At 38.8% G+C, this 14,586-nt stretch overlaps 3 protein-coding genes across 3 annotated transcripts; all 3 read right to left on the bottom strand.

The window, feature by feature from the left end:
- Positions 1-572: 572 nt before the first annotated feature.
- On the bottom strand, positions 573-2,898 carry uqcrq (ubiquinol-cytochrome c reductase, complex III subunit VII). Its single transcript, XM_078260819.1, has 3 exons — positions 2,807-2,898; positions 1,666-1,837; positions 573-747 (listed from the first exon to the last, which is right to left on the bottom strand). Exons 2-3 carry the CDS (start codon positions 1,817-1,819, stop codon positions 653-655), a joined length of 249 nt encoding a protein of 82 aa, XP_078116945.1. The 5' UTR covers positions 1,820-1,837; positions 2,807-2,898; the 3' UTR covers positions 573-652.
- Positions 2,899-4,259: 1,361 nt separating this feature from the next.
- Positions 4,260-6,757, bottom strand: gdf9 (growth differentiation factor 9). Its single transcript, XM_078261476.1, has 2 exons — positions 6,382-6,757; positions 4,260-5,194 (listed from the first exon to the last, which is right to left on the bottom strand). Exons 1-2 carry the CDS (start codon positions 6,755-6,757, stop codon positions 4,260-4,262), a joined length of 1,311 nt encoding a protein of 436 aa, XP_078117602.1.
- Positions 6,758-11,966: 5,209 nt separating this feature from the next.
- sowahab (sosondowah ankyrin repeat domain family member Ab) lies at positions 11,967-13,966 on the bottom strand. Its single transcript, XM_078261475.1, has one exon. It carries the CDS (start codon positions 13,869-13,871, stop codon positions 12,495-12,497), a length of 1,377 nt encoding a protein of 458 aa, XP_078117601.1. The 5' UTR covers positions 13,872-13,966; the 3' UTR covers positions 11,967-12,494.
- Positions 13,967-14,586: the final 620 nt, after the last annotated feature.

Here is a 14,586-nt window from a genome sequence, read left to right as displayed (position 1 = left end):
GTAGCCTACTTCAACATGAAAGGCCCATCCACTACTATTATTTGAACTACTGCACATTCTCAAATCACTCGTGACAGAGTCACCCATGGAACATTTCAGCATTTATTATCATGGCTATCATTGCCAAAAATCACCTTAATGTATAGAATTATTTTCTTATTGATTAATCTGTTTCTTTAGTCTTTTACAATGTCAAAAAAATAGTAAAAATTGACCATCACACTTTTCCAGATTCCAAATCGGTATCTTCTTCGTCTTGTTTTGTTCCACCCACAGTCCAAAACCAAGATATTCAAAAAATTAAAAAAAACATACACAACAGAAAAGCATCAAATCGTCACACTGAAGATGATGGAACTGCTAAGCATTGGCATTTTTGCTTGAGAAATGACTCAAGCCATTATCAAAACTGTAGGCTCCTTAATTTTCTGTTGATTGACTAATTACTTCAGCACTACATTTGCATTATAACCTGTAAGAAAGTAGTATTGATTTGAAACCCACATTAAATGAACATTAATCCAATCACAAAGAGATGGCTGGATGAAATCAATCAAGACTGATTACACATAAATATTTGTCATCTTTATTGGTGAAACATACAGAGTTTGAATTAATAACAGAGGGGAGCTTTCCGAAAGGTGGCAGGAGTTCATTCGTCATTCTCAAAGTCAGCTACAATCTTCCTCTTGCCCTGCTGATGGACGCTGTTGCCCCAGGTGTATGTCAGGTACATGAGAGTCATTGCTGCAAAAGCAAAATTATAAAACAAATCAGCATCAGGACCATCACTATATTTAATTGTATCTAGCCACATCTCTCTCTCTCTCTCTCTCTCTCTCTAATAAATAATAATAATATCTATGCAGAATCCCTGAAAAAAAAAAAAAAAAAAGGAATATTAACCACATTTTTCAAATTTAATTGAAACCCTTTTTGCTATATACTGAACAGACTGCAGACTGGAAAGAGTATGACTCATCACATTATCTACATGAGAAGAAACAAAATATATAAACATGTTCAGTGAAAAAACTGATTTTGTTGCATTTGCCCATTTATGCCAGAGTCCGTAGTACAATCTTACTTTCCAAACGACCAAATGTTTTGTACCTAATTTCAAGTGAATACATAGCATACGTTTTATTGTTGCGCCAAACACTCGTCTGCTCTTTTTGCGGTCCACTGTGACTTATTTAAACCACAACAGAAGCTGGGGCCAAAGCACGTAACAGGCCTACCATATGACTTAGCCCCAGCCCAACTCAACACCTAGGCAGCTGTAATGATGAACCTAGATGTAATATGATTTTGTATGAATGTAATGAACATATCACAATATGTATTAATGATTGGTCTATGTATACAACCCCATTTTATTTGCAAAAATGTGAGCTGAGATAAAATTAACTACAGATGAAATATGTCAAGCCAAAATAATCACAAATAAAATGTTTTCACAGCATACAATGCCATACAGGCGTTGTGCATAGCTCCTGCCATTTATTTAAACCTAGATATCTTAAGCATACTTTCATGTTCTTATTATTTATGATATTATGAATATTTAGTTTCTTTCAGTTGGTTTTCTTGTTGTTGACATCATAAGACAGTGTAAAATATTTAAATAAACACATAATACTTAATTGTATTATCTGTACTCACGGGGGGCAACTTTAAAGAAAGAGGATGTGAACCGTCTCCACACATTTGGGATTCCCTTGGAGAAGTAGTTGGGGAAAGCCCTCTGCTCAAAGGGGGACAGACTGTATGTGATTACATGCCTGATCTTGGCCAAGTCTCCGAAGTGGCGGCCCATGTTTACCAGAGAGCTGATCTGAAATGACAAAAAGACATTTACATAAAGGTAAATTAACAGGCAGACACATGCATCAAAAAGTGTTTTCATGACTGGCACTAAATGCAAATAGCCTAAATAAAATAGTTGGGAACTTAATCGTGGCACTCACACAGCTCTGCATCTTGGTAAAAAGAGGCAAAAATATGTTCAATGTATCTCAGTAAAAAAAAAGAAAATGAAGCAATTTAATTACGCTGTGATTTTAGTGTTGACCATTTAATAAACCACACACACTTCATTTCCAGCTTAACTATTAGGGGTACTAAACAACAAAGAAAATACAAATGGGGGTGCACTGTTTGGTCGGTCTCTTTTAATACATTAGCTGGTAAGCAGTTGTGATAACTAGCAATAATAACACGAGCTAATGTGACTCTTCTTTGACATTGACTGCTCTGATCTTTAGGGTTGACTGGTCGTACTTCTCTTTGCACGGCTGCCTGGGTATTGTGTAATCATTGTGTGTCATTAACCATAATGTGTTGTATTAATCACAATTGTTCCTTAATAACAGTGATAAGATAAAATAAACAAACCCCCTCTAACTTTATTACATGTTACAGTAACATAGGGGTGCATGTGTAATGTTACTAAGCGTAATGACGTTGTTTATTAAAGCTTCCATGCATAAACTATCTAGATACATGACTGCGAAACCACAAAACAAGATTTATAGAGCGCAGGATGAGCTCGACTGGTTAGTCGTGATAGCTAAATGTTAGCATCATGGTTAGCATCGTCAACTACGGTAACTCCAGTAGGCTAGCTAGCTGCTAAGGTCCTTGAACGCTTCCTTGACTGGCACGTTGACATGGTCGTTTAATCGCAAGAGGCTAAACATTAGGTCACTCATACTAAAACAAATCAGATACATCTCACACAATTCGGTAATAAAAGCTAAAAGAAGCAAAACGTCACAGGTAAAATCATGACATTGAGGCTTACCCTGCTGTTTCTCTCAACAGTATTCCATGAAAGATCCGGTATCCTTCCTCTTTATTCAAGCGTCGGTTGGCTGCCAACACCGAGGGCGTTACCGCCACCTGGCGGACTGGAGTTTTTGTAACGCTAAGGGGAAGAATTGACTCTTTCTTCTGGCTCCACCAAGGATTTATTCACAGGTCTTCAAATATTCTTGTAGACCTGTTTAATCTGGGTATCAACTGGTTTAGACTACAATATGCCAATGACTATCAACTAGAACCACAATCAGAGGTTGGCATCAGAGAAAAGGTAAAGGCAACAGAAAGCCTGAGGGATGAGGCTTTTAAAATGCTTCACAACTTGGTTCATACATTATGGTCTGCTCACGTGTTATGCCATTTGGCTTAACATGTGCCCTTTATTTTGAGATTAGCATGATGAGGTACTATACAACTCAGTTTTTTGTTTGTGCCTTCCCTTAGACAAGCAACACAGAAGAAGACCATCTTAAAAAAAGTGCCTGAGTTCTGGCTGAGGCTGTGGATCTTCTGAACTGATCTGTAAAATTGACTTATTTTCCTGCAGAAGATCCAGGTCCACATTATAGTCGGTCGTGAGTGACCATAAATGAAAAATATTACCTTTGATCTAAGATTCAAGCTCCCAGAAAAACAAAACAGACATGATTCAGAAAGACGTGTAAAGTATTGACAGTCCATTTTTGGCAAGCATCAAATTAACTCTGCACGCTCTTCTCTGATGGAGTCCCTCACACACAATCCTATTGAAATTGGTGTCGCTGCATAGCCTAATGTGTATTTGGCAGGATCACTTAGACTCAACACTCAGAGCAAACACTCCATTGCAAAAATCTAAATCGTTCTTGCTTCTTTAGTGCATACATACTTGAATGACCATTTACAGCTAGCTTTATGCATTTTTTTTTTTTTATTATTATTTTCCAACTTTTCATACAGTCTACATATTTTCACTCTTTTACATATACCTAAGCTGAGCACAGACACACAGTGAATTCATTCTTTGATTTTTTTTAAATAGACATGACATGCATATATAGTCACATTGTTAATTAAACTTAAATAAAAAAAATATACAAAATCATACAACAACACTAATGTTCTTCTTTAAAGTGTGTCAGATCAATACTATGTTGCAAACAGTAAGTTTCTAGAACAGGATGCATTGGCACCCTTTCTTGTCACGCCTTAACATAAAAGGATATAAATGTCACCCTTCCACATTTTTCACAGGGATAAAATACTTTATGTTTAAGTAAACACACTTAATTCAGTAAACACACCTGCTCCAGATCAAACGTCATGCACAACGATTTTATAAATTCATGAAATCACTGAGCCTGGTCAGAATATCCAGTACTTGGATAGAGTCCACCTGTGATGAGGTTTGTGGTGATGTTCTATTCAGCCTGAGGATTGACATGTTGGTAGCTGGCTTAGCGACATGTGCACCTGGTGGCAACCATGTCTTCAAACTCCTTGTAGACATAGGAGCCATCCTCTTCAAAGATCATGACACTCATGGGGTTGTAATGGGAGGGAATACACGAGGGCCTGGGCACAGAGGAGTCAAGCTTCTCATAGATGATGTTTTGCACCATGGTGTGCACAGGTGAGCCATATATGAAGCCCATGGTCCTCGGGCAGATGCCTCTGCAGTACCTGGGGTTGTACTTTGGTGGAAAAACAATCCAGTGATCCAGTTTAAGTTGGCTAAATCGCACCCTGAAATCATACAAGGCACAGTCGCTTGTCTGGAACTCAGAGCTTGGAAGAAGCTCAGGCAGGTGGAAATCAAGACCTTTATCGCCTCGTTTGCTCTTTGAAGATTCCCTTTTCCATCTCCTCATTCGCCCAATCCTCTGCTCTGGTTTGAAAACCATCCGTTTGTGAAATGTGTTTGCCTCAGTGGCTGGCCTTTGACCTGCTTTGACCAGAAACCTCTGGTGGGCGATTTTGCTGGTGTCATCAAGATAAAGAAGCAGAGGAGGGGACCTCAGGGTGAACTTCTGTGGTCCTTTGCGCTCATCACCACTGGCTCTTTGTTCCACTGGGCAGGTGACATTGATTAGCAGGTTTATGTTCTTCTTCTGAAGCTTTAAGAGAGGCTGGAGAAATGAGGTGACATCAACCTCCACCCAGTTCCCCCTGCTCCTCTCGTCTGTCCTGACTGTGAAGTTCACAGTGTTGTGGACCCCAGGACACAGCGGACACTGGTTTGAAGGCTCCTGCTCCTTGAGACTCAGGTAGCATACAGAGTTGATGGGTGCTGCACAATCATGGTCAAAATTATACAGCAGGGCCAACTTCAGAAGCTGTTCTTTTCTTCTTACTTGATCAAGGTTGTAGGAAAGATCCTGCATAAAACTCTCTGAATGAGAATAATGAGAAAACATAAGGCAATGTGTCACCATTACATCAGTCTCATAAATGTCCATGTACTTATGTATTATTACACTCAATTTGAATAAGCCAGAATAAACATGGCCATCTTGTACTGTATTGTCTTGCCTGTTTAAGTGCACAATGTCTCTGATGCCTTTATAACATGACAAGTTAAGGGAGGCACCGCAGGTAAAAATGTTGTTATCATATTTCCCTTATGAACTTTTTTTTAAATAAATTGTACAAAAGCAAGATTCAAAAACTGCATCAAACAAATGTTATACCAAACCACTAAGTATGTCAATATTGAAATCAAGTTTGACAATGTTTCTTTATTACTAGAGTTTTTAGAATATAGGGTGTAGTTTTTAGAATATATTTAAAATGAAAAATAAATGTTGAGATAATTCATTAAGACATAACCGGTTATTTAGATTAAATCACTTCTCAGATTGAATCTGCACTGATGGAACAATGTTTTAACCAAACACAGATTTGCTCATTTTACAAATATTTTGTCCAATTTCCATGTGGTAATGAAATATTATATATCAAAGTCATAATACAAAACATGGTTGTTCAGGCCACAGGGCTGTTAAAAGGATCAAAAGACAAGCAGCTTTGGGTTTGAGTGCTGTAATGTTCTACATACACAGCACATCATTAATTTAAGTCTCGCACCTTAGCAACATCTGAGTCACCAATGTCATTAAAACCTCACTAGTGACAAGATTACAACTACGGTTGTGTCCCTTTCTGACCCTCCTTCCACCCCTGTAGCCTCCAAGTTTAAGCACAGAGAAATTAGCAGACCACACATTGCAGCGTCATAAGCCCCACCAGAAAACGTACACTGAAGTAATCAAACCTAGCCCCAGGATCTCCATGACAGAGCCACGTCATAAGCTAATAATGCAGGACCCCCTCAGGTGGTGCAATCCACCTAACAAGTATGCAGTGTACCAAAAAAACAAACATTCAAAGCACAGTGTACATTTGGAGGTCTGGGACCCTGAAGCAGTTGGTAATACAGCTGCCTCACTACAGCTTTCAAAAAGTGATATTTTGACCTATAACTCTTTACCTTTATTTATTTACAACGTTGTCTTGTCATATGCTATATTTTTGTGTATGAGGTCAATATTCTCAGCTGTTTTAGGCCTACTTGCTCACCTTTATTACTTTGTGCAAGACATTCATCTTGTGGCTTTATCAGTCGGACTGTGTTGTAGATTCTATTCCCGTCCAAACTCCTCTGCACTCTGGAGGACTTCTTGTAAACCTCCGTCAGATATTTAATGTACCTGTGCTCGGGTTTCATCTTTCTCTTCAGTCCTGGGTTCCACCTCGACCCTGCGTGCTCTGACAGGGCTTTGAGCAGTGGGGAGAAGATACTGCCATAAGGGTAGGTGAAGTCATCCAGGTTGTTCAGCGCATTGGAGGCAGCCAGAGATGATCTAACCAGCGGGGAGCTGCAGGTGACAAGCAGCAATAAGAAAACTGTGCGAATATAACGAAGGACAGCTGGCAATAGCATTTGTTTTTCCATTACAAACAACGAAACCAGACTAAGCTTAGAGAGAATCTCCACTGAGAGCTTGAGGTAAACAGGACCACGCAAGTGCTGCCGCTGATCAACATGCACAGGTGTTGGCAATCAACTCTATCACTCTATAGGCTAGGCTACTTTCTCAGGTAAGGGACCAGTTATGACTTGTTCAGTCATGATATCCCAGTCAGCAAAAACAGCAAGAGGCTATTTTTAAATGATAGCATGGGTAAATTGAATTAAACAATGGTTTATCATTTATTAGTTTTTGCATGATTCTAATCACGTATGGCAAGTATTTCGGCACTTTAATGTAGGCTACAACTCGAAATCAAATCTGTTTCCGGCTTCACAATACGTTTTTAAAAGGAAAAAAAAGCCTGTGACGTCAATTAAAAGCATGTTCTGCCCCAACATATTTACTAACTTAGATACACAGCAGTATGCAAGATTCACGTCATTGCCTTTAAAAATAAGGACCTTTATGGCGACATATTTTGCGCTTTTATTTTGAAGACAAATCCTTCCAACGTCCGATGCTATTTCGAGTAACCCAATTTAACTTTTCACTGCTTGAGTATTTTACAAAAAAATCATACATTACCAGCCATTCTGTTTGAACCTTATAGCTATTTTTGAGATAACGTTTAGAAATATCAACTGACAATTTGAAGGTGTAAAAGAAAAGTAACATTGGTGAGTTACGTTACTGATAACCATAAACGTTATTGGGTTTCTTTTTGAGTTAACGTTACTCAACCTTCATAAGCTAGCTAGCTAGATGCTAATGTCAACAAATGTTAGCTAATTTAACATTTTAAACCTGTAATTGCTGATTATTGCCATGCAATATATAGGCATAATTCTCCAATTAAATTACAGTATTAACTTACATAGACCATGTCCTAGGGTAAAGATTTTCGACAAGATGTGCAAGATTGGCTAACAAGCAGGTAAGTTAACAATAAAGTTACATAGGTCTCAATTTATAGAAATTACTCAGTGGCATGTTCAAAAACGACAAAATAAAGCAGCTGCTTTAAAACTGCTAGCCACTAGAGGGCAAAAAATTTGATTCGAAACAAATACTCAGCAAATCAAAGCTTTAAAAAAAATACTACTGTATCAAATATGAATATGCTTTATAGCTAAATTTAGCTGCATACAGACACAAAGCAACATTGACCAAATCTTTTCATCAGTCATTCTTTAATTTACTTAATTTCTCTGGAACTTCTGCATTGGATGTGCAGGGGCACCCCCTCCTCTGTTAAAGGACAATTCAGGCGCAAAACGAACATAGGGGTTATTAACAGATGTGTACCCACTCTGTTGCTCTCTGGGACATGTTTTCATGCTAATCAAATGTGTTTGTAGCTTGGAAGACACTAACGCAGACACAGGGCACAGGGAAAGTAAAAACAAATCGCTATTTTGTACCACTAAAAAGGCTCAAAATATCACCAAACTTCAACGGTAGCATAATGAGGGTCCCTAAATGTTAAAGGTGCTCTAAGTGATGTGACGCATTTTTTAGGCTACAACATTTTTCGTCACATACAGCAAACATCGCCTCACTATCCGCTAGCAGCCTGTCCCCTGAACACACAAAAAACGCGGTCTCTGAAGACAGCTCAGGCTCCACAAACAGCAACAAAAACAAACTGCGCCAAACTGCCCCACGAACCATAACAAACAGTGTTCCAGCCAATAACCGACAAGAAGGAGCTGGTTGAGCCATCACTGCAGCAGCGTTAGCACGTAGGCTACTTCCACAATGCGTATTCATGACTCAACCAACTCCTTCTTGTCGGTTATTGGCTGGAACATGTTTGTTATGGTTTGTTGTGCAGGTTGGCGCAGTTTGTTTTTGTTGCCGTTTGTGGAGCCTGGGCTGTTTTTTTACAGTGTGTCCCAGGACAGTCATGGGAGTCACAGGACAGTGTACAGGACACTACTAACAGGACAGGACAGTTTTTGCTGCCACTGCTGCTGCACTAATACTGTTAAGTGTTCAACACTGACAGAATTATAATTACATATAATAATATATATTATAATGCTCATATTATGCTCATTTTCAGGTTCATAATTGTATTTAGAGGTTGTACCAGAATTAGAGATGGTCCGATACATGTGATATTATTTCTATCTTTGTTGTCAGTCTGGCTCAGGTTAAACTCTTTGTGAAACATGAATGCCACAGAACTTTCTTTTATGTCCAGTTTGACAGTCAGTTATAACGGAAAAAGAACATAAATAAACTACTTTAACGTATTTTTTCTTTAGGGCTTTATTACATGGTATCGGATCGGTGCATAAACTCCAGTACTTCCCGATACCGATAACAGCGTTTTAGGCAGTATCGGAGCCGATACTGGAACATCTCTAACCAGAATAGGTTTATGTGGTTGAATTTTCCGAAAACACCATATATTTGTTGTACTGCACATTGCTGCAGCTCCTCTTTTCACCCTGTGTGTTGAGTGAGACATCTCACTTCTGTAACATCTTTGTTGGGAGTCGCACATGCGCAGTAAGTACTGCTAGCTTGTAACAACAAATTAAAAAATGTGTGGGGGGCCTTTTCTTAAAGTGCTCATATTGTGCTTTTTGGTTTTTCCCCTTTCCTTTATTGTGTTACATATCTTTTTGTGCACATTATAGGTTTACAAAGTGAAAAAGTCCACCCCAAAAGGACTTACCATCTCCAACAGAAAACACTGTTCACAAACAGCTCTGTTGTAGTGCAGCCTTTACTTCCGTGACAAATGTGCGTCACTTTGTAACACACATTATAATGCTCGCCTAGCTGCTAGCATGACCTGCCCTCATACTCTGCAACTGACAAGCTAGCAGTACTTACTGTGCATGTGCGACTCCCAACAAAGATTGAATAGAAGTGAGATGCCTCACTCTGTAGCTAAAACAGAGAGCTCAACACACAGGGTGAAAAGAGGAACTGCAGCAATGTGCAGTACAACAAATATATGGTGTTTTCTGAAAATTAAACCACATAAACCTATTCTGGTACAACCTCTAAATACAATTATGAACCTGAAAATGAGCATAATATGAGCACTTTAAACACTTTCAGAATATCAATGTCAATTTAAAGAAGCACTCTCATTCTATCCCTGTTTTTACATTGGGTTGCTAATATCATTTTCAGTCATATAATTTAAACTGTTATGTCCTTTTTTTTTATGCACCTTTTCTCTTACTCGCCTGTTTATGGTTTTAATTTGGGATTATTGTCAGTTACTGATTACTTAACTTACTTACTGAAAAACAAGATGACAACCAAGATAGTACAATCAAATCTTGTCAGCTAAAGCAATGCTCATGTTGTATGGTGGAACTAGCAGTAATTGTCCCTCGTGTTTTGTCCACTGATTAGACACATGGGAGAATATTTGTGTTTACTATAATGACTTTGCTGCCTTACTTTGTTTTTAAACACCACAGTAAAGGGCCATTATCATGCTGTAATAGAGTTGGATAACATTACCATTGATTTAAAGTGGCTATATGTAACTTTTAGTTTGTGTTGATTCTAGCGGCTGCTTTAGACAAAAGCGGTACTGGTTTTACCACATCGGCTGTCGTAAAGGTCTTTTCTACACAGGGCTTTATTGCCCACTGTAGATTAGTATTAAAGTGCTCATATTATGCTCATTTTCAGGTTCATAATTATGAACCTGAAAATGAGCATAATATGAAAATGAAACCATGTAACATGGTTTCATTTTCAAAAAACATCATATTTTGTTGTACTGCACATTGCTGCAGCTCCTCTTTTCACCCTGTGTGTTGAGCTCTCTGTTTTAGCTACAGAGTGAGGCATCTCACTTCTATTCAATCTTTGTTGGGAGTTGCACATGTGCAGTAGCTAGGTAAGGACAACTACCCAGTCAGAAGCAGAGTATGAGGGCGTGCCACGCTAGCAGCTAGGCGAGCATTATAACGTGTTATAAAGTGACGCATGTTTTTCATGGAAGTAAAGGCTGCAGTACAATAGAGCTGTTTGGAGCAGTTTGTGAACAGTGTTTTCTGTTGGAGATGGTAAGTCCCTTTGGGGTGGACTTTGGCCTTTTTCACTTTGTAAACCTATTACGTGCACAAAAAAGATATATAACACAATTAAGGAAAGGGAAAAAGCCAAAAAGCACAATATGAGCACTTTAAAGGTAATTGTAGCTTCTACGGACCACTGGCTCGGCTTTAAACTTACAGTAGGTTGTAACTGTTTTCAGTTCCACACTATATACTAAAATATATACTAATCTGCACATTATATTGTTTTAAAGTAGCTATACGTATACCAAAAATGATGTATTGTTCTGTTTTGTACTGACAGGAAATTATACAAGACCTGGAACACACCACAGTATTGTTTTGACAGTCTTTGGCGTTTGCACATTTTGTCTGAGCCATTAAAAAAGAAACGTAGGAAGCTTTTCTGTGGTAGATTTCCTTTTTATGATATTCCAGTCGCCTTGCAAAGAAAAGTTTTTGAAGTGGTATTTAACACATAATGCAATCTACTTTGTGGAATAGTTGTTGTGAGTGCAGCTGTACTCTGTCGGGATTATTATGCAAGCAGCTTCTTTTCAAGATAACAAGACAAAGGACATTGTTCTGGCACAGTTTTGCTTTTGGCTTCATTGTCTGAGCTCCAACTCTTCATGTCATTTGGGATTGTTTTTCTCTGGGTCAGTTAAGGACACATGGAGAGAGAAAAAGCAGATTACTGTTTTCAAGCATATCGTATCTGGGAAAAGGCCATTCATTCATTAATGACAACATGGCCATTAAAGAGGTTTAGTTTTCCACTTAGGGATTATTTCTTTCCCATTTAAATTGGACCCCATCCTACAATTTAATCTTTGGCTTCTTTATTTTTTTTGCAGTTGAGAGAAATCATGTTTTTTTTAGCACGTCAGTCTACAGAATGAAGCCCATGTTGTCCCACAAAGGGAGGCCTTTCTCATCCATTAGAGCTCAAGTTCACAAAGAGATTGATAAAGGAGACATTCCACCACACAGTCTGGTGGCCTGCTTTGCATAACTGGCCACCACAAAAGTCCTCTTTGCTTTTACTGAAGCTTTTTCAAAATGTTAAACCCCCTCCCACTATTTTCTTTCTACAACAGTATCCAATGTTTCCTCTGCATTCGGTTTGCTTTGAATAACTTTATTTGATGATCAGAATATCATAAATACTTGAGCTGCTGTGCACAAAAGCAATAAGCATTCTACATCAACAACACAAAATAGTTTCACACCAGTGTTGATAGCACCGGTTTCCAGGTGTGGTCCGTTTTCATATTTCCTCACACTTTGAAGTCACGAATCAAGACGTAACTTCCCAAGATTTGTTACACACGAGGTAATGAAAACATGTTTGAATATCACCGATTGTGTTGTTAGTAAGTAAAATAAATGTAAAGGGTACAAAATAGAATTCATTGTTAATACATGGAGTTCAACTAAAGAAAAATAACATTAAATTATAAATACCATTCATAAATAGTACATTCAACAGTGATACACTGTAGAAGAGAGCTGCAATAAGTGCTGAGACACGTTTGTAATTTAGTTATAGACGTTAAGTGATCTAAAGGATAAACAATGATGTAAGTTGGTTTATATTAACATAATATACAAAGTAAAGGCAGTATTATTTATAACAATTTTCATATTGTCCATCTCACAGCTTTCTTTTTGATCATTCTCACCAGTCATGAGCAAACTTAGTTGTGGTCTTTTGTTTCTTCCCTATGTGAGGCTGGAAGAGTTTACTAATTGTGTTGAAGCCTTTCGGGTGCTCTCTGTAGTCTTCATCTTCTGTCTTCTCCCTGTAGTTGCTCTGCTGCAGTCCTCCCATAAGTGCTCTGACCTCAGCTGACACACCTTTGCCCAGGTAGTGTAAGGCCTTCTTGCCATCATTATCTCTTTCATTCACATTGGCTCCGTAACCTTGCACAAGCAAAACCATTACTTCAGTGTGGCCGTGCATTGCTGCGATGTGTAAAGGTGTGTATCCTCCGTGTGCTTTGCTGTTGATGTTAACACAGGTGCCTCTTTTCCTGGAGATATTCACAAGCTTGTGTATCATCTCGCTGTTGCCACTCTTGGCAGCCCAGTGCAGTGCTGTGAAACCTGACATGAAGTCTTTCTTCTGTGCTAACCGTGTGTCCTGCAGCAGCAAACCATGGATCTGTCCCCACAGTCCAGCAGCACACTTTACCAACCACTCATGAGCTAATGGCTCCAAAGGCACAGACTCTGAGTACTTTGCATCATCTCTCTTGTTTTGGGGCCTCAGCAGGGGAAAGCCTGGCGGTTGCATGTCCTCTGTCTGTCTGTCTTTCCAACACTGAGAGTATCTTTTTGCAAAAGTTGGAAAGTTAGGATTCAGAGTCGGCACATATGTTGTAGAAACTTCTGTTACCAACGTGATTGGTTTGTCCGAGGTTTTATGCGGATGCACTTGGGAATGTAATCCTTCCTGTGTTGCTGGTGCAGAGTGTCTGGGGGGGGATTTTACTGCTATGACAGCGAACACAGCTCCAGATTTCCTCGCTCTGCTCGCCCGATCTCCGGAGATATTCAGGACTTTAACAGTAGTTGCGTCCGCACAACTTATGTTTCTTGATAACGGGCTCCTTTCCAGCATAGCCCCCACATACGTATGTTTGGCATCACTAAAATAGTTGCCATGTATGTTTGAGGGACAGCACATATTATTGTTCTCAATATCAGAATAAATCACCCTGGCTGACTCGCCTCGATGAGGAGATGTGTACGAAAAGCTCGTATTTTGGCTTGAGAAACTGTCATCCATCTGCGTTTTCTGCGAGGCATCCTGCGCCACCTCTTTAACAAAGTCCTGATACCTTTTCTTCACAACCACAAACTTTACCTCGTCGATCTGTTTGACCACAGCGACGCTGTTTACCAACTTCTTGAAAAGGTCCCTATTGTGCTGCTTTTCCGCGGGATCACTGCAGCTGATTAGACTCCTGAAGTTGTTTAGTAGCTCCGAGTTCTTCACCTTGCCTCCGTGCTCCAGTAAAAAAGACAAAAGAGATTCTTGGGTCAAAGCCATTTTGTTCTGAAGCAGTACGAATGTGAAAATATAGAACAGATAGTTTAGATAAAGCCCGAGGGATAATCTCTTCGCTGTCCGCGCTCCCCTCTCCGTTGTCCTCCACCAACCTGCTGCTTCCGGCGCCTCGCCAAATAAACTCACCCGTTTTATGTTATGCCTCTCCCCGTTATTAAAGGCAGCTGCTTGATAGTAGATCAACATCAAAGCTGCAAAGGAAAAAAAAAAAAAAAAGACGAAGTGTGTGTGTGTGTGTGTGTGTGTGTGTGTGTGTGTGTGTGTGTGTGTATATAATATATATTTTGTGTGTGTGTATTTACATAAAACATTTATAAAACATAAAAAGTGGCCATAAAAAAGTCTGTGAAATCTGAGTGTAACTGAGTATATTTATTAGTTGGCTATATCTTGAGTTTAGTTTAATAGAACAACTTAATTTTCAGTCATATAAACACTTGTTTATTTTCATATTTAATATGCTATTATTAAATCAATATGGTGTCAAATTATACATTTATATTCTCCTATGATACATGTTTACCTATGACATTAAATAAGGTCTCAAAATGGAATAATCTTTTCCAAGGCTGAGAAAAACCTTTGAATACGTCATTGAGTTGATTTACTGAAATATTGATAACAGCACAATTATACAATGTATCAACACAGCAATAAAACCTCAAATGTTGCATTACTTTATTGAATAGGCTTCAGT

This window comes from Sander vitreus, chromosome 10 (genome assembly GCF_031162955.1).
Source record: "Sander vitreus isolate 19-12246 chromosome 10, sanVit1, whole genome shotgun sequence".
Classification (NCBI taxonomy): Eukaryota; Metazoa; Chordata; class Actinopteri; order Perciformes; family Percidae; genus Sander; species Sander vitreus.
The sequence above is the reverse complement of the archived record's forward strand: the minus strand, read 5'-3'. Positions and strand labels throughout refer to the sequence as shown.

Bases quoted from the DNA above. Each gene is read 5' to 3' on its own strand.
- uqcrq (XM_078260819.1), bottom strand. From the start codon at position 1,819: ATGGGCCGCCACTTCGGAGACTTGGCCAAGATCAGGCATGTAATCACA. The intron at 748-1,665 runs GTGAGTACAGAT...TTGCTTTTGCAG, and splicing joins TTTCTTTAAAGTTGCCCCCC to CAATGACTCTCATGTACCTG.
- gdf9 (XM_078261476.1), bottom strand. From the start codon at position 6,757: ATGGAAAAACAAATGCTATTGCCAGCTGTCCTTCGTTATATTCGCACA. The intron at 5,195-6,381 runs GTGAGCAAGTAG...ATTCTCATTCAG, and splicing joins TCTTGCACAAAGTAATAAAG to AGAGTTTTATGCAGGATCTT.
- sowahab (XM_078261475.1), bottom strand. From the start codon at position 13,871: ATGGCTTTGACCCAAGAATCTCTTTTGTCTTTTTTACTGGAGCACGGA.